The sequence below is a fragment of the Helicoverpa armigera genome, chromosome 5 (genome assembly GCF_030705265.1).
Source record: "Helicoverpa armigera isolate CAAS_96S chromosome 5, ASM3070526v1, whole genome shotgun sequence".
NCBI classification, from domain to species: Eukaryota; Metazoa; Arthropoda; class Insecta; order Lepidoptera; family Noctuidae; genus Helicoverpa; species Helicoverpa armigera.
Window position 1 is genome coordinate 13,597,719 of NC_087124.1, and position 22,219 is coordinate 13,619,937.

Genomic DNA, 22,219 nt, shown 5'->3' on the forward strand with positions numbered 1-22,219 from the left:
TATTTGTATGGACGTTCTTGTCTATCGTTAGAACATTATGTCAATGATATGGTCGGCTCCGACGCCTCAGCCGGCTCACGCGCGGCCTTACGAACCAGGCCTCCACTCCAATGACACGGATTCATTATTTCTATCCACTTCATGTTTATTGTAATTGTACAAGTCTCATCAAAACAGCTCCAACCATTTTGTGCGTCATTTATCTCTCCAGTAGCATCGAAGCAAATCCAATTTACATACGTGTTTAAAAAAAAGCTAGTAGCTGTGGCAGCCAAAAGAATAAAACTTAAGATTTTCGCATCGTAATTAGAACATGAATAGGCATGCAGTACTGACCCACTGTCCGTTGACGACGACGTCCTGGAAGCAGCCGACGAAGAAGTTGGGTCCGTGCGTGAGCGTGGCGTAGGACGAGCCGTAGGTGCCGAGCCGCGTGGACGGGAACGACGTCACCGACGAGTTGTACGCCTCGTTCTGGCTGATCGGGTAGATCGTCTGCTCCTCGTTCGCCGCCAGCACCAGGTGCGACGAGTTGATCGTCACGAACACCTGGCCACGCGACAATGCACGGTTAATATTATTTCATGTTAGGGTTTAGTTACTACACTATCAAGCTAACTTTAATTTCATTATTTCACTATTTTATTATTTCTGAAGAACAAAAATTGTGTTGCACCCACGGGTTTACCATCGTGGGTAGGTACGCCATAGGTACAACTAATTAATTATTGGCGATGTTACCTTTTGCCAATGGCTGTCATTCAAGTTGGATCCGATGAAGACTCCCTCCCATTTGTTGAGCAGGCTGGAGTGCAGGTTGAGGCGGCCGTTGGAGAGCTCCAGGAAGAAGTAGGTGAGTCCCCGGCCCATGGCCAGCAGGCCGTTGCCCAGCGTGGTCTTGAAGCGGAACGAGATGTCGTAGCCCTCCTCGCGCGTCGTGTTCACCTCCGCGTAGCTGCTCTTCTCCAGCGACATCGTCGTGATCTGCCACAAGTAGTTTACATCGTCTGTCACGTGTATCGACTCAGCATCTCGACACGTTTCCATAACAGTTTTGGGTGAAGGATGTCGTGGTCGGATTCCGTGGGAAGTTATGCGACTTCACGCTTAGATTTAACTTTTTTATTTTTAGTTTGTTTATGTATTGGTTTATAAATATTGTTATAATTTATTATACATTCTATTTTCTATCGGCCTTACTTCGATGTCTGAAATAAAGGAATGAATAAATAATAAAATAAGTAACAGTGAGGCGTTACCTTCTCGCAGGTGGTGCCGTAGTGGCCGGGCGTGCAGGAGCAGTTGAAGCGGTGCTCGGTCTCGTCGCGCAGCCAGGGGTGGCACGTGCCGTTGTTGCGGCAGGGCGCGGCGGCGCAGCCCTGCAGCACCACGGAGCAGTTCTGCCCGCCCCAGCCGCGCTCGCACAGGCAGTAGTAGGCCGCGCGCCCGTCGTAGCACTTGCCGTGCGCGCACGGCGCGTACCTGCGGGGCGGAGCTGTAGTAGTGCGGGCGAGAGGCACTGCCGCCGGGGGCCGCGGGTCCGCGCACCTACCTCTGGCACTCGTCGATCTCGATCTCGCAGTGCTCGCCCTCGTAGCCGGCGAAGCACTCGCACTTGTAGGAGCCGATGAGGTCGACGCACTTGCCGGCCTCGCAGGGCGCGGGGGCGCACTCGTCGATGTTTGTCTCGCAGCGCGGGCCCGCCGTGCCCGACACGCACACGCACTCGTATCTGATATATACAGAAAAAAAGAATACAAATAGTATTCATTGCTTTTTCTAGGTCCAAAAAAATGTTTATGTAATAAATAATTTTGTGTAACGGTGACTAACCCGGCAGCCGTGTCGAGGGAGAAGGGCTGGTAGAAGGCGGCGGGCAGCAGCATCTGCGGCTGCGGGCCCACCTGCAGGCGCGGCGCGTCGGCGGCGCGGTACAGCGACGCGTTGGACCGCTCCAGGCACACGCCGCCGAACTTGCACGGCGAGCTCTCGCACTCGCTGATGTCGATCTCGCAGTTCTTGCCTGCCAGACACAAATACGGGACGTTCTACTTTACCCACTCACTAAAATAGAACTCCTTAGGAACACAGTAAGCGATCCCAAAAAACAAAATAGCACCCTGAGTCTCCCACCTCATTCCTAAGAATTGGAACATTCGAGTAGGCCTAACGACCTCTTCTCGTAAGCCTCCAATGCGTCGGCTAAGAGAAACACAACGGTAAAGTAGATGATGGTGGAGACGGACTGACCGGTGTAGGCGGCGTAGCAGTTGCAGTGGTAGTCGTTGACGTCGTCGACGCAGGTGCCGCCGTGGCGGCAGGGCTGCGGCGCGCACTCGTCGATGTTGCTGGAGCAGTCGTCGCCCGTGTAGCCCGTGCCGCCGCACTCGCACGCGAAGCTGTTCACGCCGTCCACGCAGCGCCCGCCGTGCTGGCACGGCTGCGACTGTCACACGCACACCACGCTTCACATACGCTCCGATCCACTTTATTCACTAACACGACTAACTTTATTAAACACGTCGTAATCGTGCAGCAATGTTTGATAATAATAACAAAATACCATAAAGTTATAATAAATGCAATTATCATAAAACCGAGCCTCGAAACAATAAGAATAATCAAGTACAATAATATGAAATGCACAACAATGAGGTGTCGTGCTAAGAGAACAATGGCGCGCGACCTTGCGGCGCGGGTACCTCGCAGTCGTCGATGTCGATCTCGCAGGTGGGCCCCGTCAGCCCCTCCTGGCACACGCACGAGTAGCTGGCGATGCCGTCCAGGCACGTGGACCCCGCCGCGCACGGGTTCGCCTCGCACTCGTTTATGTTCGTCGAACAGTCCTTGCCTGGAAACATCGTTACAATTACGTAGGGAATTTATAAAGTTAAATAACAAACATTGCTGTCGTATAGCGACCTTCGAATCCTTCCTTGCAGGTGCACTCGTAGTTATTTTCGAGGTTCTGGCAGGTGCCGCCGTTCTTACAGGGTGATGATAGGCACTCGTCAATGTCCTGTTCGCAGCTGTCGCCCGTATAGCCTACACAACGAAATCAGTTAATTTGCATGCTAATTGATGGCTAATGAGGTTACATAGAACTATCTGTAAAGTGAAGCGACAGTTACCGGGCCTGCAGTAGCACTCGTACGATCCGGGAACGTTGAAGCACACTCCGTGGTTACATATTTTCGGCATTATTGCACATTCGTCTATGTCCATATCGCAAAATCGACCTGAAATAATACAAAGTTTCATATTTATTATAGTAACAATTACACCGGTTTGTTATTTATATTCTTACCATTCGTTATAGAAAACAACACAAGTATGTGAATAAACATAATCGATTCTACTAACAAATTTAAAATAAAGTAATAAGCCACAAACTAAATCTAAAGATAATTATATCTGTGATTTAAAATTCGTCACATAATTCACAGTGCGTTTATGCAGAGGTATTGACTAACTGTGTTAATTAAACTAATACCTATCCATAATGAGAACAATGCGACAACAACAAAAAATCAAATAATAATAGAAGACATAGACTGAATAATATCAGGATATTATATGAATAAAACAAAGGCATCAATTCATAACATTGCACGACATATTTATAAAAAAAAAATATGGCCAAAATATACAAAGTGTATATATACTAGTTAAATATACAAAGCAATTTCCAAAAAAAAATAATTTATAATTGCAACACAGCACATGACAGTAACGACAACTTAACGCAACTTTGACACTGACATAAATGGTTTGTCAGTTGTTGATAAAATGTCACTGTCAGTTTTGCAGCTAGCTATTGTTTTGGAGAGACCTAATTTAATATTTTTTGATATTTTGTGCTAAATAATCAATGAAGGTATTAAAAACATGTAATTGAATGAATTTTATTTTAAGTGCAATGTGTGTGAATCATCGCCATGCTGTATACAATACATAATGTTTTGAGGTTATGTCGACGACAAACAGTGTACCTAAATAAACGTTTAACACAAACGCGAGCCGTGACCGGCGCGGAGCACGAACAGAAAGGCCAGAAACAAAGCGAGACGAAAGACTTTCCACACTTGCTACAGAAATATAAAGATAAAATCACGTTTAATAACTACTTAGAAAAGGATAAGTTGAAATTAGGTTATTTTAAGTACTATAAGAAAACTGTAAGACAAGCGAAACAGAATGTTAGCACAGAATATGAGGAGAAGCGTAAGCCCCCCCTCCCAGTCTCCTTACAGTACTATGTAGATAAGGGTCGACTCCTGCAAGATGAAAATGTGGAAATTACCTCTGCACCTGACAAGCAATTCCAATTGCCTTTTGGAACATCTACGAAGATAGAATTTGATGACAAAGACGTGGCTCCACCTAAAATCGATGTCAATCCTAGTAACACTGAACAGGAATTTGATCGCTCAAATATAAATAGGTGGATGACTAACTATGAGTACTTTGATGATACTAAATTGTCATCGGAGGAGATAGACGATGAAGATTGGCATGATGAAGAATGGAGCAAGCACTATGGAACTCCTGACCCTACAGCAGCCGTGAGCAGCGTGCCTTGTGGGGGCTGTGGGGCCCTCTTACACTGTAGCGACCCCGCCATCCCCGGGTACCTGCCCAGTGAGATCTTCAAGAACAGACAAGAAGATGAACTGAAGACACTGGAGTGCCAGAGGTGTCACTTCCTCAAGGAGTACAATATTGCATTAGATATCAGTGTGCAGCCAGAAGAGTATGAGAAACTGTTGCAATCTATCAGGTAAATGAAATAACTATTACCTTGAATGGGAGTGGATAATAAACAAGAATTTATTATAGTTTGTTTTAAAAGCAAATATTAAATGAATGCATAAAGCTTATGCATTTGATAAAGTTAGTATTTATTGACTATTAACAGGAATGTGAAATCTCTGGTGCTGTTGATGGTGGATCTGCTGGACTTCCCGTGCTCCATATGGCCCGGCATTGTGGACATCATTGGCAAGCACAGACCTATCATTGTTGTTGCCAACAAGGTAAATAATGTCTTCACATAGCTCTAGTTTATGTTGCTAAAATAAAATTGGAATATTTGCTAAAATAACTAATATTATGAGCATATTGAATGTAAGCAAGCATTATTCTAACTAAATTGATGAATTTACTTTCTTCCCCAGGTGGATCTGTTACCTGGCGACAGTCATGGATACTTAAAGCGTGTGAAGCATTCACTCGTGACAGAAATCAGGAAGACTAAACTGGGTGAAGCTAACATCAAACATATTGCTTTGATATCAGCTAAAACAGGGTATGGCGTGGAGGACCTGATCTCAGCCATGTTCAAGCAGTGGATGTACAAGGGCGACGTGTTCCTCGTCGGGTGCACCAATGTCGGCAAGAGCTCCTTGTTCAATGCACTGCTTCAGTCAGACTACTGTAAAGTGCACGCTACGGACATCATCAAACGCGCCACAGTCAGCCGCTGGCCAGGAACAACACTCAACCTTTTGAAATTCCCTATAAACAGACCTTCAGGATGGAAAATATACCAAAGATCGCGAAGATTGAACTCAGAAGCCAAACTATACAAAGTAGAGAAGCAAATTAGAAACGCTCAGTTGGACGGGAAAATACCGACAGAAGCACCTGCCTTGATAGGTCATATTGGACGATCATTTTCTGAGCTTCATGATCTCGATAAAAATGAGACATTCAAAGAGAAAAAAAATATTTTTGACGAAAAGGACAAGCTTTTTGCAAACAGTAAATGGCTATATGACACTCCTGGGGTTATCCATCCTGATCAAGTGCTCTCACTCCTTAGCACTGAGGAACTACTTGTGACCATTCCAAAACAGCTGATCAGACCACAAACATATTTCTTGTATGAAGGTTCGACGATATTTATTGGCGGGTTGGCGCGAATTGATCTTGTCAATAGTTCGGAACCTTGCCGCTTTACAATATTTTGTTCCGAGTGTCTGCCAATAACTGTCACCAAGACTGAAGACGCTGATGAGATTTACGAGCAGTTTGTAGGTACAGAACTGTTCGCCGCTCCGAGCGGAGGAGCTGAGAGACTTAAGAACTGGCCGGGGCTGCAGGAAGCCGCCGAATTGTTGGAATTCTCTGGTGAAGGACCGAAGACTGTCTGCGGAGACATAGTGCTCTCGTCCGTGGCGTGGGTCGGCGTAACGGCTAAAACGGAGACGACCTGCAAGATTCGCGCGTGGACACCGGGAGCCCGGGGCATCTACAGACGACAACCCTCCATTCTGCCGTTCTCAATAAATTTGAAAGGCAAGAGACTTCGCGATACGCCAGCGTACACGATTGGAAAGGTTTTTTTCTGAATAGTTTGTAACGATAGTTACGTATTAAAATATGTAATAGTAAGAGATGAATGTTTTATTTTATCGGTGCAACTAAAGCAGAGGTAAGAGCGTGCGTACTGACCGGTCTGGCCGGGCAGGCACTGGCAGCGGAAGAGGCCGTTGTCGAGCGCCAGGCAGGTGCCGTTGTGGCAGGGCGAGGAGGCGCAGGCGGAGTCCTGCGCGGCGGGGGCGCAGCGCCAGGCGGCGGCGCTCTCCACGCACTCGTAGTTGGGCGCGCAGGGCGCGGCGCGGCAGTCGGCCGCCAGCTCGCAGGCGGCGCCGGCCCAGCCGGGGCGGCAGGCGCAGGCGCCGTCGCGGCACGCGCCGCCGTTAGCGCAGCCGCGCGGGCACGGCTCGGGCGCGTCGCAGCGCAAGCCGCCCCAGCCCGCCTCGCACTCGCAGCGGAACCCGCTCGGCTGCGGCAACACGCGCATACATCGTACCACGAGCTCGTCGTTACATGACGTTGCTTTGTGCCTCACACCGGTGCAGCGATATTGTGAAATTTATTAGCTTTCAGATTTAACCCAAGTGCACTGTGAGCCAAAACCACTGTCTACATGTTGTTGTACAAATAAGATATCTTGTTTCTTTAAAATTTAATTGACATTTACACACATTTTTATATTTTTTACCATAAAAATTAACCCAATCAATTTTAAAACCAATATTATTAAAAATCTTTGACCTGTATAGCTTCTACAATACAACCTGTGAATAGTGTAAAAGCATCAAATACTATATTAATTATAAATAAGGCTAACTAGCCTAACTACTAATAAGGTTACCACAAAAAACATGCAAAGCATAAATAAGGATGTCGGAGATGTGCGCGACACAGTGAGTACTCACGAGCTCCTGGCAGGACTTGGCGTGCAGACAGGGCCCGCTGGCGCAGCGCTCCGCCGCCTTCAGGTCCGACAGCGCCTTGCCGACCGCCTGCTCGCAGTACACGCCTACGCATGCCCACACGTAAGCACAACACTAACGTCACTAACACGGCCGCCGTTACGGCAACACATCAGGCATGCATCAACAAAATGGTAAAACAATGATGCTAGGCAACGGAACATTCAAGAGTCGGGACAAACGAACAAAGCTCGGTAGGCGACAGGAACGCAGGTGAGGCGGGGTACCTTTGTATCCGGGCGCGCAGGAGCAGTTGAAGTGGTCGGCGGCCAGCGAGCACGTGGCGCCGTTGAGGCAGGCGCCCGCCTCGCACACCGCCTCCAGGCTGCTGCAGTTGGGCGACACGCCCGGCGCGCCTGCAAGCCGTGTCACACGTGTACTACGTTACGTCATACCGTCTCCGAGCACTTGATTGTGAACCTCTCTTACCGTAGTATCCGACGTCGCACACGCACATCACTTGCTTGGCTATGACTCCGGTTACCATCATGTTTGGTATACCTACAAAAGCAAAGTTCATTAAGTTTTGTCGGTGGAGCGTATATCTACACTATTGTATAAAGAGGAAAGATTCGATTATTTGACTGCTGAATTAATTAATTCTTTCACTGTTAGGAAGCTACATTCTTTGTGCTGAACATGGACTATCCGGGTACGGGTAGAAGTTTCCCCGGGACGCTTGTGAAACCGCGTGGAACAGCGAGTATAAAATAATAAAAGATGTCGCAGTGAGCGAATATGTAAGGACGACATAAGAGAGTATGCATGCGGTTACAGTGCGAGTGCGGCGGACACACGATGTCCTGGCAGGAGGCGGCGGGCGCGGCGGGCGCGCAGTAGGGCGGCAGGTAGCCGCGCGCGCACACGCAGCGGAAGCCGGCGCCGCCCGCCTCCTCCACGCACGCGCCGCCCGCGCCGCACGGGCCCGACGCGCACGCCGACACGTCGCCGCAGCGCGCGCCCGCGTAGCCCAGCTGGCACGCGCACACGAAGCCGCCGTACGTGTCGTAGCACACGCCGTGCCCGCACACGCCGCGCTCCTCGCACTCGTTCACGTTCAGCTCGCAGCGCGCGCCCGTGTACCCTGCCGTGGCGAACTTACAATGTACTACTGACCCGCCGATCGATCACACCTAGCGTCGCGGAGGCGTACATACCGGTGCCGGTGCAGTCGCACGTGAAGTTGTTGACGGCGTCCTGGCACACGCCGCCGTTGAGGCAGGCGCTGGGCGACGTCGCGCACTCGTCTATGTCCGTCTCGCAGTTGCGGCCCGTGTAGCCTACCATAGCATACGATATCAAACGTGCACACTTATCAAAGCTCACAGAGAACATACACGTGAAATGTTGTACCTGGCGGACAGTCACAGACGTAGGAGTCGGCGCCGGGCGGCACGCTGCAGCTGCCGTTGTTGCGGCAGGGGCCGGCCACGCACTGCGGGTCCAGCGACACTTCCAGCTCGCAGTATGTACCTGTCACGTAATACAATATAAGTCTGTCCTATGCAATACAGAGAATTCTTATGATTAACAGACATTGGTCGGTCTGTATACCATGGTAGTTGGCAGGGCAGTCGCAGGTGTAGTCGCCGCGCGTGTCCTCGACGCAGCGGCCCCCGTTCTGGCAGGGGCCCGGCTCGCACGGGTCCCCCGCGTCCACCTCGCAGTTGTTGCCTGTGTAGCGTGCCGTGCAGTGGCACTCGTATCTACACAAACAAACATTATGCTCACAATCATACTTGAGGCCAAATGAGACATGTTCTTTAAAGACCGAATAGAGTGGACAATGTATTCAGTCCCCCGAAATTACAGTTTTTACACGCTTTTTATTAGCTTCACCTGTATGTTTGTAGGTTTGTATGTTTGTTTGTAACCGACTTCTTTGGGCGCGATTTTGACACACTTGAAACGGCCAGATTTCGTTCAAACTTTGTAGATTTATTGAGGACCGATGACAATACACTAATTTGATAAAATTATTCAATTTTTAACCGACTTCCCAAAAAGGAGGAGGTTCCTAGTTCGGCCGGTATGTTTGTTTTTTTTCTATGTATGTACATCGATTACGCCGAGGTTTATAGACCGATTTACGTGATTCTTTTTTTGTTCGACGCGGAATAGTTGCCAGTTGGTCCCATTGTCATCAGGTCAGGATCTGATGATGGAAACCCTGAGAAATCGAGGGCAACCTTCGAAAGTTGTAGGCATACATAGGGTAAAAACTTGACACTCAGGTGTAGGCCTCAGAACTCTATTCAACAGTGAAGGTTTGAAGCTGACCTGATGATGGAGACCAGAGAGGGTCGAGTGAACACGACAACTGAATGTGTAAACAACCTCGTGTTTGGGCTTATATTATTTGTATTGACGAGACCTTTGCAACAGTGAAGGTTTGGAGCTGTCCTGATGATGAAGACCAGAGAAGGTCGAGGGAACTCAACAACTGAATATGTAAAATACCTCGTATTTGGGCTTAAATTATTTGTATTGATGAGAACTTTCCACTTATACGGATAGTGACAGCTATTCGTATCACTGAAAAGCTGTAAATAAAAAACTTTTTTACAAAAAAATTAAACCGACTTCCCAAAGAAGAAGTCGGTTTATTTTTTTTTTTCAATTTGCGAAATATGATTTTTGTTAATTTATATAATTTTCATCTACAGTCGATAAGGTAAGAAAATTAATTAAAATTTTCTAGAATTTTTCTCTACAGTCGATAAGGCAGGTATCATGAGTCGTGCAATAGTTTAAAATTAAAAAGCTATTATAAATAATCAATACTAAAAAGGAGAAAATAAATAATAGTTTAAAAAAAAACTAAAAAACACGCTTTTTATAGAAAACCGAACTAAAAAATAGAAAATAAATTTTAATGAATTTAGAAAATAGTGTTAAAAATTTCAATGAATGTAAATTAATAATAATGTGAATAAAAAAAATATTTTATTAAAAAAAAGCGTGGGGTGCTTTTTAAGATATTATCGAAATGAAAATCACTCCACTCATATCTGTCAATAAAATATTTATTACTATTGACACGATGCACCCCACGCTTTTTTTTAATAAAATATTGTTTTTATTCACATTATTATTAATTTACATTCATTGAAATTTTTTACACTATTTTCTAAATTCATTAAAATTTATTTTCTATTTTTTAGTTCGGTTTTCTATAAAAAGCGTGTTTTTTAGTTTTTTTTTAAACTATTATTTTTTTAATTACATATATTAATTATACGGACCATTACAAGTCATATCATAAACATGCCATAGGTAAATACAATATTAGCAAAATATTAGATGCGAGGCGCGTAAAAGAAAACACTCTAAGCGGCTGTCAATGTGGAACGGTACAGAACAATTAACGAAGCATTGAACCGCGCCACAATAGGGCGCTACCACGTGATGACTCATTCATAACATCAACATGAGACGCACCTGCCTGCAACGCGACCGTGTAATACCACGTTTCACGTGTTTACAGTAAATGGCAAAACTACAAGTCAGTAGGAATGGTGGCAACAAGCTAGGCTACATCGCCATCGCTGAAGGCTAGTATATGACAATATAGCTGACCTGTCATGTCGAGATATGCAGGTGCCGTGTCGCATGCAGGGCTCGTTGTAGCAGTAGTCCTTAGGCTGGATGCGCAACACATCCTTTCTGTCAATACCTGCAATATTCGCACGTGTTGATACTACGCCCACACAGGAACCCAGTACAGGAAGTTTACTAATCGCACTGATTTCTACCACCAGGAAAAATTATAATTAAGTTATAAAGTATAATTTACAGCACACTTCCCGTTGGTATTCCATTGTTATTTTGATCAGGAAAGGAAAAAAAATAATGTTGGTGTGTAATCGCAACTTCCCGAGTTAAATGATTATTGCTTGGAATAACATGAATGACGGACTAAGGACAACTTTTTTATAGGTATGTTGTTAGTAAACATGATATCATTGTTGACATTCGATGTTGTTTGGTATTATTGTGGTTTGGCAAGATGGGCCCTATGCTATGTTTGGAACATTATTAGTAAGATTGTTATTAGTGAGTATTTGCGTGACTCACAGTCGTCAGTGGTGAGGGGGCAGTGCTCGAACAAGGCGTTGCGGTGCTGCGTGGTGGCGGCGAAGAACTCGAGCTGCGGGCCCTCGTGGATGCAGCCGCTGAACAGGTTGCCCACCAGCAGCGTGGCGCCGCCCGCCTCCAGCAGCCCCGGCGACAGCAGCTCCGGGTTCCACGTCACGTTCGATATTATCTGCACACACGCCATCACCTCTGATTATCCTATTCATGTTCATACCAGATGGATTTCTTAATCCTTGCCTAGTATTGATCGATCTTTATGTATCTTCTCACAATGTCAAAAGCATTACATATAGCATGACTTGTAAGTTTCTGGAATAGCATTACGGTTTTACTAAAGCATTATCCGTAGTTTATGTTGGCTTCTATTTTTAGTTAGTTTAAGCTGTAAGTCCTCCAGAGTGTAATAAATAAATTATAAGATAATAAGTTTTACTAACGTTAATTATGTTCCTACTAATAGAAATATAACGAACTATTGCAATATTATTACGGTATCGCTCTTTAATGAAGCGATTGCATTACGCACACTGTTCATTATAATTACGGTGCTTTAAGCAAGACTTGTACAAATGTGTACATACGACTAAGAGTTCATTTGTCTCAATGTATTATATATTCAGCCTCTAATAAATGGAATGTATTTTTTTTGTCTTCCTACACCTAATAATGACAGAACTATGTGATTTTCTGCATATATCATTATATAATAGGTAAGTAGTTTGTTTGATCAACAGGAAGCGACAGTATCGGTGGATGCGTTCATTAAGTGTAAAATATTCACACACCTCGTGTCACTAGCGATACACTGAAATATTGTAACTGTCCTGTGACATCAGAAATCGGTTTATTGCCTGCTTGTTCTAAACTGGTTGGTTTGTCTGTGCAGGCAGCTTTTACTTGTGTTGTGCAACAATTGCAATGAATACCGTGTTGCATCTGTATCAACACGCCACTCCGCGGCATCGTCCGCTCAGATTTATTTAGACAAGTGCAGCGCGCACGACGCACGTGGATGACGGCGCACCACATACACCTCATGAATGATTGACACCGAGTTTATTGACGTTAACCGACATTTGTATCGCGAAAATATTATATTGTCCTTATGTGGTAGATGTTTGTAATTTGTATACCTGTGTATCCTTATCGACTTCCAGCAGCAGTGAGGGGGGGTCGGAGTTGTAGCGCAGTCCGACCCAGTGCCAGCGGTTGTCGAGCGTCTCCTTGGCCAGGCCCACCTTGCGGTGGAGGTGCGAGGGCCGGGCCCACGAGACCACCACCTGCTCGAACAGCGCCGTCACATGCAGCGTGTACCCCTCGAACCGCTGCGAGAATAACTCGCCTCCTACAACACATACATGACTTTACATATCGATATAAAGCTTGTTTGATACCACTTTTTCCGTTAAAATAAACTCGTGTAAAAATGGCCTCGAGCGTCACAAATTCTCATTTCAAACAGCAAACGAAACCATCCGAAGAATAATTGTATCGCAAATTCTCGACGACTCTTATGAAAAGTCACACAATTAGGGTGCTGAGTGAGGCTGGGTGTCCCGTTTATTTCGTCGAATGCGATGACCTTTCAACTCAACCCACCGCACATAACGGTTCAAAAGCCGCGTTCAGAATATTCTCACGATGACATTTGGCCAAGAGTAATGCGACTAACGGTGAGCAAAATGTACGTAAAATGGACGTCATAACAACGTAATGTTAGTGAAACAAACGTCAGTAAACGGTGGTACTACAAATGCAGCTGCGGGACAGGTGCACATTGTTTCTCATTGCTCTTTACTGCGTTGAAGATAATTATAATAGAAGATCAAGGAGTTCATATTTGTAAACACCTGTCCCGTACAGACAGCAGCGTTGTTCTAGCGCTAGCTACTACAATGCTATGGCGGAATGGATGATCAAATACCTAATTCGGAACACGACGAATTCCACGAGTCTGGCGGATGAATGAAACAGAGTGTGGATTAAATGAAAATCATGCAGTGTAATCAGTAGCGTCATCACACGTTCAACAATGAGTCTTGCAATCATAACTACAACTACATAGACAAATGTGACCCATGTTTTGATCCAAGTCCTCCACAAAACAACAACGATGGCGTATTTATATTGGTTCACATTCCATGTGCGCTCACGTCGTCAGTAGCTAGCTACACGGCCGTCATTGGTTTTTCTGTGAAGTCGTTTTATACGTAAACCTATTGCTCCTCCAGGTAAAGGCATACCTCGGCAATAGTACCTATTCACATTCGTCAACAAGTTGTTTTCGCCACTCGCTTAATATTTCTAACAGTTCGTTTTACGATTAAAAATACGTGACTACTATAAAAATGTATTATTGAAGTGTTGTATAAAGTCACGAGTAGTGTTGGTTCGAGTATTGAGTGGCGATGGAACCCCTTCCTCCCAACAAATCAGTGTTACGATTAGGAGAGGCGTGAGTGCGGCCGGGAGACCGGTCCGCGGCGCGTGTGTGCCCTGACGTACGAGTCGCACTGGCCGCACGATCCCACAGCGGCCAGATCAACCGCGCCATGTGCTAACTTACACATAGTCGTATGCCATACGTTAAGTACTACCCACCCATGCTTACGCGCATGACTCCATTTTAAGAATAAGAATAAGAAATTTATTTCCAAAAAAGGTACATTTTCTGTTATCATTAGCCCCAAACTAGGCAAAGCCTGTATCTTGGGCGCTAATTTAGAGAGGGTTTACCAATACAAATTACCAGTAATACAAATTTGAATTTTACTTAAGACTAATTAAAATTATAATAAAATTATAAAGAAAAAAATGTTATAAAAATTTAAATTTAAATTGAAACTTAACATGAACTCTTATCATAAAATAACAAAAATAAAATAATAAATGAGTATAAAAAAATGGTGTGGGTGGTAGGTGTGAGATGAATAGTGTATTTGTGGATGTTTGTGTGTGTGAGTGTAATGGTATAGTGGAGGGTGTGTAGGCGTATGTGTGTGAACGGTGTTTTTTTGAGTTTGAAGTAGCTATTAATTATGTTATTTTGCTATTGTGATTACCTTTTCTGTATCTTCATATGTTAGGGTTAACAGCCAGGATGTAACTTTTCTTTTTAGCTGTGTTCGGGTACAGTCTACTATATCGCACTGTTTGTTTACAGCGTTATAGACGTACGGGTGTAGGAAGTGTGGATGTCTCTGTGCGTATGATGAGTTAACTGAAGGTGTCGGGATTCTGAAGTTGCGTTTGGTCTGTATGTATGAGAAGTCTTTTCGTTTGTGTATGGAAATATGAGTTTTGGATGTGGCATTTAGAATGTATAATTTTCGTACACTCAATAGAGACGCTTCACTATACAGGGTTTCGGTGGGATAGCGGAATGGTTTGTGCAACAGGGTTTTTAGTACGGCACGTTGAGCCCTTTCGAGGTTTATAATATTTGTTTTTGCCGCTCCTCCCCATATGACAATGCAGTACTGAATCAGGGACTGGCAGAGGGCTATGTACACTGTTCTCTTAATTTCGAGTGATGCGCAATCTCGTATCATTTTCATAATATAAATTTGCTTTTTAACCCGTTTTACCAGCTCAGTAGTATGAGATTTGAAGGACAAGTGTTGGTCAATAATTACACCCAAGTATTTTATTTCTTCTACTTTATCAATAGCGTTGCACGTACAAGAAGTGTTATTATATTTAAGTGTTATTATATTTGACACATTGCTCATCAAATACGGTCGATATGGCCTTCGATTTGGTGAGATATGCAGAAACTTTGAATATATTAGATTTTTGGAATTAATGTTTGCATAATCAATCGGGGTATGTGTTCAGCATATTCATAGACATCAATTGTATTTGGTAACTGATTCAGTAATGGCGCGCTACGTAAATTGAAATTAGTTACGACTCTACCAGATGAAAAGTCTAGAACCCATCAAATTGGAAATTAAATTGATTTTTAATTAGAATACACATTGGGAATAAAATTCCCATAAAGAACACATATATTATTTGTGCGTCGCCAATCTGCGATTCCTTATAATGATGAAGCGCGTGCACTTCGCGTAATCATCATCAGCAAAAAGCGTCGACGCGATGTAATGAGGCTGGCGGCGCAGACCATGTTGATTGATGCGCGCTCCGTGCGCCGCGCGCCAGGACATCCACTCAGCTTTTTGTCATAAGGACTGCTCGCTCTTTGGAACGTAGCTCTCGCGTAACCAATGGACAAGGCGTAGGTACATCGGGGACAAAAACTCTTCTCTTATGATTGACTATTAATGTGGAGTGCAATTTGGTCTTCTTTTGTATAATCAATCAAAAATTGTATTTCATTAATTTGAATGCTGACAAAAACATGCCCACTAAAGTTTTGATGTTTGTTTGAGTATAATGGCATAAGCTTTCTTTCACAATATGCGTCTCATTTTGTGGTAACTGACCTACACATGTCCGAAAACTGAGTCCAACGAGTTGCTTGAGTGATATGGGCCTGGACAGCCGAATGTAGGCGGTGCCGTTGAAGTAGGCCTCCGGCCGTTCGGAGGGGCCCAGCGGGCCGGCGGCGTGAGCGGCCGGTGATGACGCAGCACACGCCACCAAGACCACCAGGCAAGCTGCAACAAACAACAATGACACTTTATAAGTATGTACTTCCAAGTTAAATCTAAATACAAAACACTACGTCTAACCACCAAAGTCACAAATGATTACAATATCAGTCACAATCACAAAGTATATGCAGTGCCACTGACGTCACAAGCGAAAAGTTATTGGTGAGCCGGCCGGCAATGTGTGTGCGTTGTGCAAACAGTTCGATACGGGGGAATAAACGCTGTGTTGCATACAGGCGCATAGGTAGAGCCTCGACGAAACCGGGTCACTGCAGGAGGCACAAGACGCGCGAGCCAGCGGTTGCTAACACACCAAATGTACACCGCCAAATCAACATTCGTTTGAAAGTTCCAATTGTAAAACAAAATCATATTACGCAAACAGTGCCAGTCCATTGAGGAAATGGATTACGTACCATGAAGAAGCTTGTTGGTCTACAGACCATTCACTACTTGATTCATACACAGGATTTCGACTCAACTTTGACGCTAGGTCAAAGTTGAGTCTTCAACGCTTCAACATTTGAACGATACCTAAGGTAAACGCGGGTGTGAAGTCGTCATGCCCCAATAGTCGACAATTAATCTAAAAATTGGTAAGTACATATAAAGCAAAAGATAAGTATTTTGGTACTCTATATAGTTTCTATATATCTAACCGCATTTGGGTGCTTAATCTTAAAATATGGTTTTGAAGTGGCTTTCTATCTATACATATAATAAATCTATAAAAAACCATTGTCTGTAAAGTCGTTTTACTGACGATAGTAGAACGTGACAACGTGAGTAGCTGCCGATTGTGCCTCTTTGTCGCTCACTGCGTGCTCCCGCTTGCACTTCAAGCCTTAAACGGAACGCCTCAGAGTGAGGTAACGCCTCAGAGCGAGGTAACGCCGCAATGTGATGAGCATTTTCAGCTGAGATAATAAATTTGAAGATCTGGAACACCTGATGTGGAACCCCAAGAGCCCAGCTTCTCTGTACCATATACAGGTATGACGTTTTAGCAAAAGTTGTTCAATTTGATAAGCACTTTCTATTGATTTATACAAATTGAAGATCTAAACACCTGATGTGGAACTCCAGGGGCCCAGCTAGACTATAGCATATAGAGGTATGACGTTTTAGCAAAAGTTGTTCAATCTGATAAGCACTCTATTGACATATAAACATCGAAGATCTGGAACACCTGATGTGGAACTTCAAGAGCAATACTACACTTGAAATGTATAGAAATGAATGTTATGAAATATGTATGGTGAATCAAAAAAAGTAATTAGTCCGTCTTTTAGATAACCCTAAAATAATGGACACGTATTTTTTCTTATCTCCTTCTCACAAACAAATAATAACGAATATATAACACGCTTGAATTTTGTGTTAAGTCACTGCTTAGTACAAATTTTACATACCTAGACGTGGCGACACGAGCCCCCACTCTCCGAATTTGTTACGTTATATATATCTAAATATTATTTTGTATGTCTCTTCCAGACCTCGGGACCACAGAGTTCCGAATTTTCGGGAGGCAAACGTGAGGCCGAAGCCAACACGCTGAAGCCCTTTTGAGACAACTTTAATGAAATGGTGACACAAAACCGACGATTATCCCTTTATACTATACACTATAGAAATTAACCCAAGGTCTGTGCTATACCATTGCTAACTGTGGATGAATACTACTTGGGCTATTGTGATGGGATGCTAATGGACTAGGAATGGGGAAACTACGGGAACTATGGCACCTGCCGATGACAATGTATTAGATACATGTAAAAATGGCAGGTGGAGACTCGCCAGCTCACTTACTGGGCTCCCGGGAATCAGTCACTGAATAGCAACAAGAGGGCAATAGGGACATGAGAGGCTGAAGTGTGAGAATACCTCGGCGGTTTTTAAACGTAGATTACGCGCTCCCTGTGGGTGACTTACCACGAGGCACCTATCCTCCGAGCAGGGCTACTAACCCTGCTCTAGCGACTCCACTCTGAACGGTCAAGCCAAGCCAGAGGCGTGAGACCTACTCCCGTCATGGTTCACTCCGACCGGCCGAAGATGGGGTACAGTATACTCTCCTTGGAGAACTCAGTATATATGCCCCGCGGGGTCACGGGTACTCCCCGTCATCAGCCTCAGATGTCCTGCGGTGCTTATATCTCATTATTGTTGTCGTTATTATCTCAAGAGCCTTTGTCCCAATTATGTTAGGGTCGACTTCCAGTCACGATGCAACTGAGTACCAGTGTTTTACAAGGAGCGACTGCCTATCTGACCTCAACAACCCGGTTAACCGCTCAACCCAACACCCCTTGGTAAAACTGGTCAGACTTACTGGCTTCTGACTACCCATAACGACTGCCAAGAATGTTCAATGACAGCCGGAACCTACAGTTTAACATCCCCTCCAAAATATACGTAGAAAGTACATACGATCTTAGAAAAGTTGCGTTGTACTTGCCAGACCTGGAATCAAAGACGCACGCTCATACTTGAGAGATTGGTTCTCTACCCACTAAACCACCACGACTTCCACTTAGTCATCACGACTTTGTCATCTCAGTAACATTTAATGTTTTTTAACGTAATAATACATGTAATATTTTTGCCATTCACAATTTAAATGCGGACTAATTAGAATCACTACTTTAAACCCTATGGTCACTTCTATTGCGGTTCAGTTCTCAGCGTTTTGTTTAGTCTGCTGTGCTTTTGCCGTTGAAGTACAAAAATTAAATATATGGAACGTTTCTAATGGCTTTGCGTATTCCGTTGTTTACAAGTCAACGGGCCCTTAAAATTCAATTTTCAGACGATTCAGATCTTTGATTTTGCTGACCCCGTAGTCGCTGGCATAAGGGACAGGATCCGCGTACGAAGTCGCGGGCAGAAGCTAGTCTTTAAATAAAAGTATATTCTATATTTACTTATACTAAATACATTTTGCGTTTAAAACAACTGTACTATCGCCGATAGCTTGCACCGAGCACAGTGAGAGCGCCCGATATTCTCCCAGGGCTCGGATAGACCGCTGGCCGCGGCTCCAATTTATTGCCTATCGACTATCGACGTACCTAGTTCGCTCCTAAACGTATTTACTGTTACCGCAGGCGCACTGAACTACAACCGAAACTTTGCAACCACGAACGAACGAGTGCTGCGATATTCCGTGATTGCATTGGCCCCAATACACAAGAATTTAGTGCAACGTTCCAAATAACACACATTGATTCTTATCGCATTGGTATTTTCTGTAGATTTTTTTTTTCACTTTTAAATTGCATGCTGAAAGTTGCAAACTTATTTCAATAAAGGAATGCTACTACTTTTTCGGACTCGATCGGCCTGTTCAAATGTTAACTGCCGTTCCATTCGATTCTTCATTGGTGAAAGTGCTTCAAAGCATCAAAATTGAACAACTGTCTAAAATTTATATTTCACGACATGGAATTATTTATAAAACTTTGGGAAAGAAAAGCGTAGCATGTGTACAAACAGTTGCTTTTATGGTACTTGTCCTTTGCAACGACACGTTCCCATACAGATAGCATCACGGCATGAAGGCAAAAACGTTAGAAACCTTATGAACGGTGAAGTAAAAGTTGTAGAGATAGTCCAATGTCAGCGAGACCTGAGTTCTTTGACCGTTATTGTAGTCATGAATACATCAATCCAATTAGTGGCAACGGCGCGGGCAGAGCACGCGCTCTCCACATAATCGAGTTACAATCGATTCGTCACGAGATCGAGTAGCTACTCGGCCAGCAATCACGACGGTTTTATTGGCCACATTATGGGAAACTATAACTGCGTGTACTCTCTTGAACGTATAATGCAATTGAGAGCAGCTTCTCTCTATCCTCACAGTTTTATGTATAGCCAGTATAGTACCGAATGCGCAGTAAAGTCGATGTGTAGGATTTCATAATGCTGAGATTACAGATGTTTTGCGGAAACAAAGTAACTGCGTCAGAATAAAACCTTCACCTTGAGAGACGTTCAAATTATTGTGGTCTTTTGCCACATCGAAATGTACTATGTGCATTATGTTAATGTCTAAATTGAAGATGATTTATTTCTAGTGAGTTCTTCTAAGATAAGGAAAGAACAGTACATTTCACCATCATCCAGATAAGCAGAGTGTACAATGTACACCTACCTACTCTATACCAGGGTTTTCTCAAGCAACTTCTACAGAACCAAGAAGTATGTAGTAATCGGAAATAAAGTCGAGTCTTCAAACAAATTGTTGTTTGTATTTGCATAACAATCATCTTCTTTTATTAATACTATTGCACTTCGTGTATTAATCTGTGAAATCGGGAGCTTCTAGTCAACTACTCCTAAATACCAGAGATAAGATCGTGGACAGTCGGAATTCCCAACAGGTAAGTTAAGATAATCTTGCTTGAATGAGGAAAACCATCAGTTGAGGAAGGTTCAGATGAAACCGTCCACAGCTTAATGATGGTGTTTCCCAGTCATTTAATATACCATTAGATGTAAATTAACCTGTCCCATTACTTTTTATACTAAGTCCTTGCAGAGCGAGAGACACAAAAAAATATTGTAATAATGAATGCAAGTTTAGATCGCGATCAGCTCGGTACAGATGATCTTCCCCCACGCATCGAATGAGATGAGTGCAGTTCCAGCGCAATGGATGCAATACTGCACGTTACACAATGCGGTTGGCTTGCAAGCGTACGCGCAACGTACCTATATGCACCACTGCCAGGATGCCAATGTTGTAACCAACGTAAAAAATCGAACACATAAGAAATCCTTGTGCTAGAATTTTAACAAATTAAATTATTTTGAAAACCTCTACCATTAAATATTTAAAGATATATTTGGCCATTTAGCATGAACTCACCTGAAGGCTACAGAGCTCATCCGCATCATCGAATGTTTTGGTTTCTTTAAATGGTACATCCCCTTAACTATTTCAATTCAATTAGATCGCAAACGTCGCAGTCGTCGCAGAACTCTTTAAATAAATATGTAGTTATGTATGAAAGGCTTTAGCCGTTGTCGCGACTGTATCAATGTATAAGATCGTACACACGTTGATCACCTCCATGTCAGAGTGTATTGTGTAGGCTGTAGGACATGGCAGGCTCGGTACAGTACTCGCTGAGCCGCGTGACGTCACGTCACGCCACGCTCGACCTATGTCTAAACGACCAGTGTCACTGAACTTAAGTCACTTAACATTGTTTCAGATTACGTTCCGAAACTGCCCCCCGATAATAACCAGGCTTACTAGAGTTAAATTATCGTTCGAGAATCAAGAAGGTACAAAACCCAAGATGGTAAGTTGCAATTAAGTATAGTATTGAAAAGAAGCTAAAACCTAATTCCCAGGTTTCATGTTGCAAAAGTCGATGTTCTGTTCAGAGGAACCCTGGTAAAAACTATAATGTTACAACAAACCACATAACCGTCTCGTAGACAATGCGTGGGCGTCGAGGTTAATCTTACGACACTATCCCACTGCCTGACTGAGATTCACGCCGCTTCCCACAAACGAAACTAAAACCTACCACAATACAACAGAGCAGAAATTCAATAAGCAAGGTGCACAATAGGTCGTTACACGTGTGATTTCAACGACCATCCGTAACTGCAAACCTTATTAGACGGGGAACAGATTAATTTTGTATTTAAAATGATACGACTTCTATGTCATATCATTTTAAATATCATTCATTCGTGGATGTGGCAAAATCTTAACACTGAGCCACTTACTAAGAAGTAGAAAGTAGTTGTGAAAAAGAGTATCTTTATGAGAACTAAGGCAGATAATGTATCAAGTAAACAATGAAGCAAAATACTTATAGATACTTTACAATGAAAAATTCTTCTCACTGATACATTGATTAGTAATTCATAACACACCATAAACAATGTGGACAAAACGCGCGCCGCTGTGTTCAGCAATGCGCGTGCGCATAGCGGCGCAGTGACGTCACCTCTCACCTTTACTACCAATGAGTCACAAGTCATAGTCCTTTGGTTTCCAGGAAATAACGTTCGCGGAAGCGGCGGACCAAAGGATCAGGTGAGTCAAAAGGTGTAAAAGCGCTTTCATTCATTCTCTTTACTATCTCATTTGAATTTAAAAAGTCCAAGTAAAACCAGTTCGGTCACGCCGCGCCGTTAGGTACGTAACATTGTGTTATATGAAACCGAAAATATTAAAAAACATGTTCAAGATAT

General features: G+C 43.8%; 2 protein-coding genes across 4 annotated transcripts in view; one reads left to right on the forward strand and one right to left on the reverse strand.

The window, feature by feature from the left end:
• Positions 1-22,219, reverse strand: part of Crb (crumbs) — a 59,401-nt gene that overhangs the window by 17,436 nt on the left and 19,746 nt on the right. For both annotated transcript variants that reach the window (XM_049842781.2, XM_064034796.1), the window contains exons 2-22: positions 15,830-16,003; positions 12,515-12,726; positions 11,361-11,550; positions 10,863-10,959; positions 8,838-8,989; positions 8,637-8,756; positions 8,441-8,563; positions 8,059-8,367; positions 7,713-7,784; positions 7,511-7,639; positions 7,227-7,330; positions 6,457-6,790; positions 3,132-3,239; positions 2,923-3,045; positions 2,703-2,851; positions 2,251-2,446; positions 1,834-2,023; positions 1,553-1,732; positions 1,260-1,482; positions 742-984; positions 337-549 (exon numbers count right to left, since the gene is read on the reverse strand). In XM_049842781.2, the coding sequence (XP_049698738.2) occupies positions 337-549; positions 742-984; positions 1,260-1,482; positions 1,553-1,732; positions 1,834-2,023; positions 2,251-2,446; positions 2,703-2,851; positions 2,923-3,045; positions 3,132-3,239; positions 6,457-6,790; positions 7,227-7,330; positions 7,511-7,639; positions 7,713-7,784; positions 8,059-8,367; positions 8,441-8,563; positions 8,637-8,756; positions 8,838-8,989; positions 10,863-10,959; positions 11,361-11,550; positions 12,515-12,726; positions 15,830-16,003 (3,641 nt within the window). The remainder of the gene's footprint in view (positions 1-336; positions 550-741; positions 985-1,259; positions 1,483-1,552; positions 1,733-1,833; positions 2,024-2,250; positions 2,447-2,702; positions 2,852-2,922; positions 3,046-3,131; positions 3,240-6,456; positions 6,791-7,226; positions 7,331-7,510; positions 7,640-7,712; positions 7,785-8,058; positions 8,368-8,440; positions 8,564-8,636; positions 8,757-8,837; positions 8,990-10,862; positions 10,960-11,360; positions 11,551-12,514; positions 12,727-15,829; positions 16,004-22,219) is intronic.
• On the forward strand, positions 3,771-6,455 carry LOC110374650 (nitric oxide-associated protein 1). 2 transcript variants are annotated; one of them, XM_021332467.3, is made up of 4 exons: positions 3,800-4,780; positions 4,919-5,036; positions 5,178-6,341; positions 6,432-6,455. In XM_021332467.3, exons 1-4 carry the CDS (start codon positions 3,939-3,941, stop codon positions 6,438-6,440), a joined length of 2,133 nt encoding a protein of 710 aa, XP_021188142.3. In that variant the 5' UTR covers positions 3,800-3,938; the 3' UTR covers positions 6,441-6,455. The 2 variants fall into 2 exon arrangements, with proteins under 2 accessions (XP_021188141.3, XP_021188142.3); XM_021332466.3 differs by lacking the exon at positions 6,432-6,455 and having other exon boundaries at positions 3,771-4,780; positions 5,178-6,396.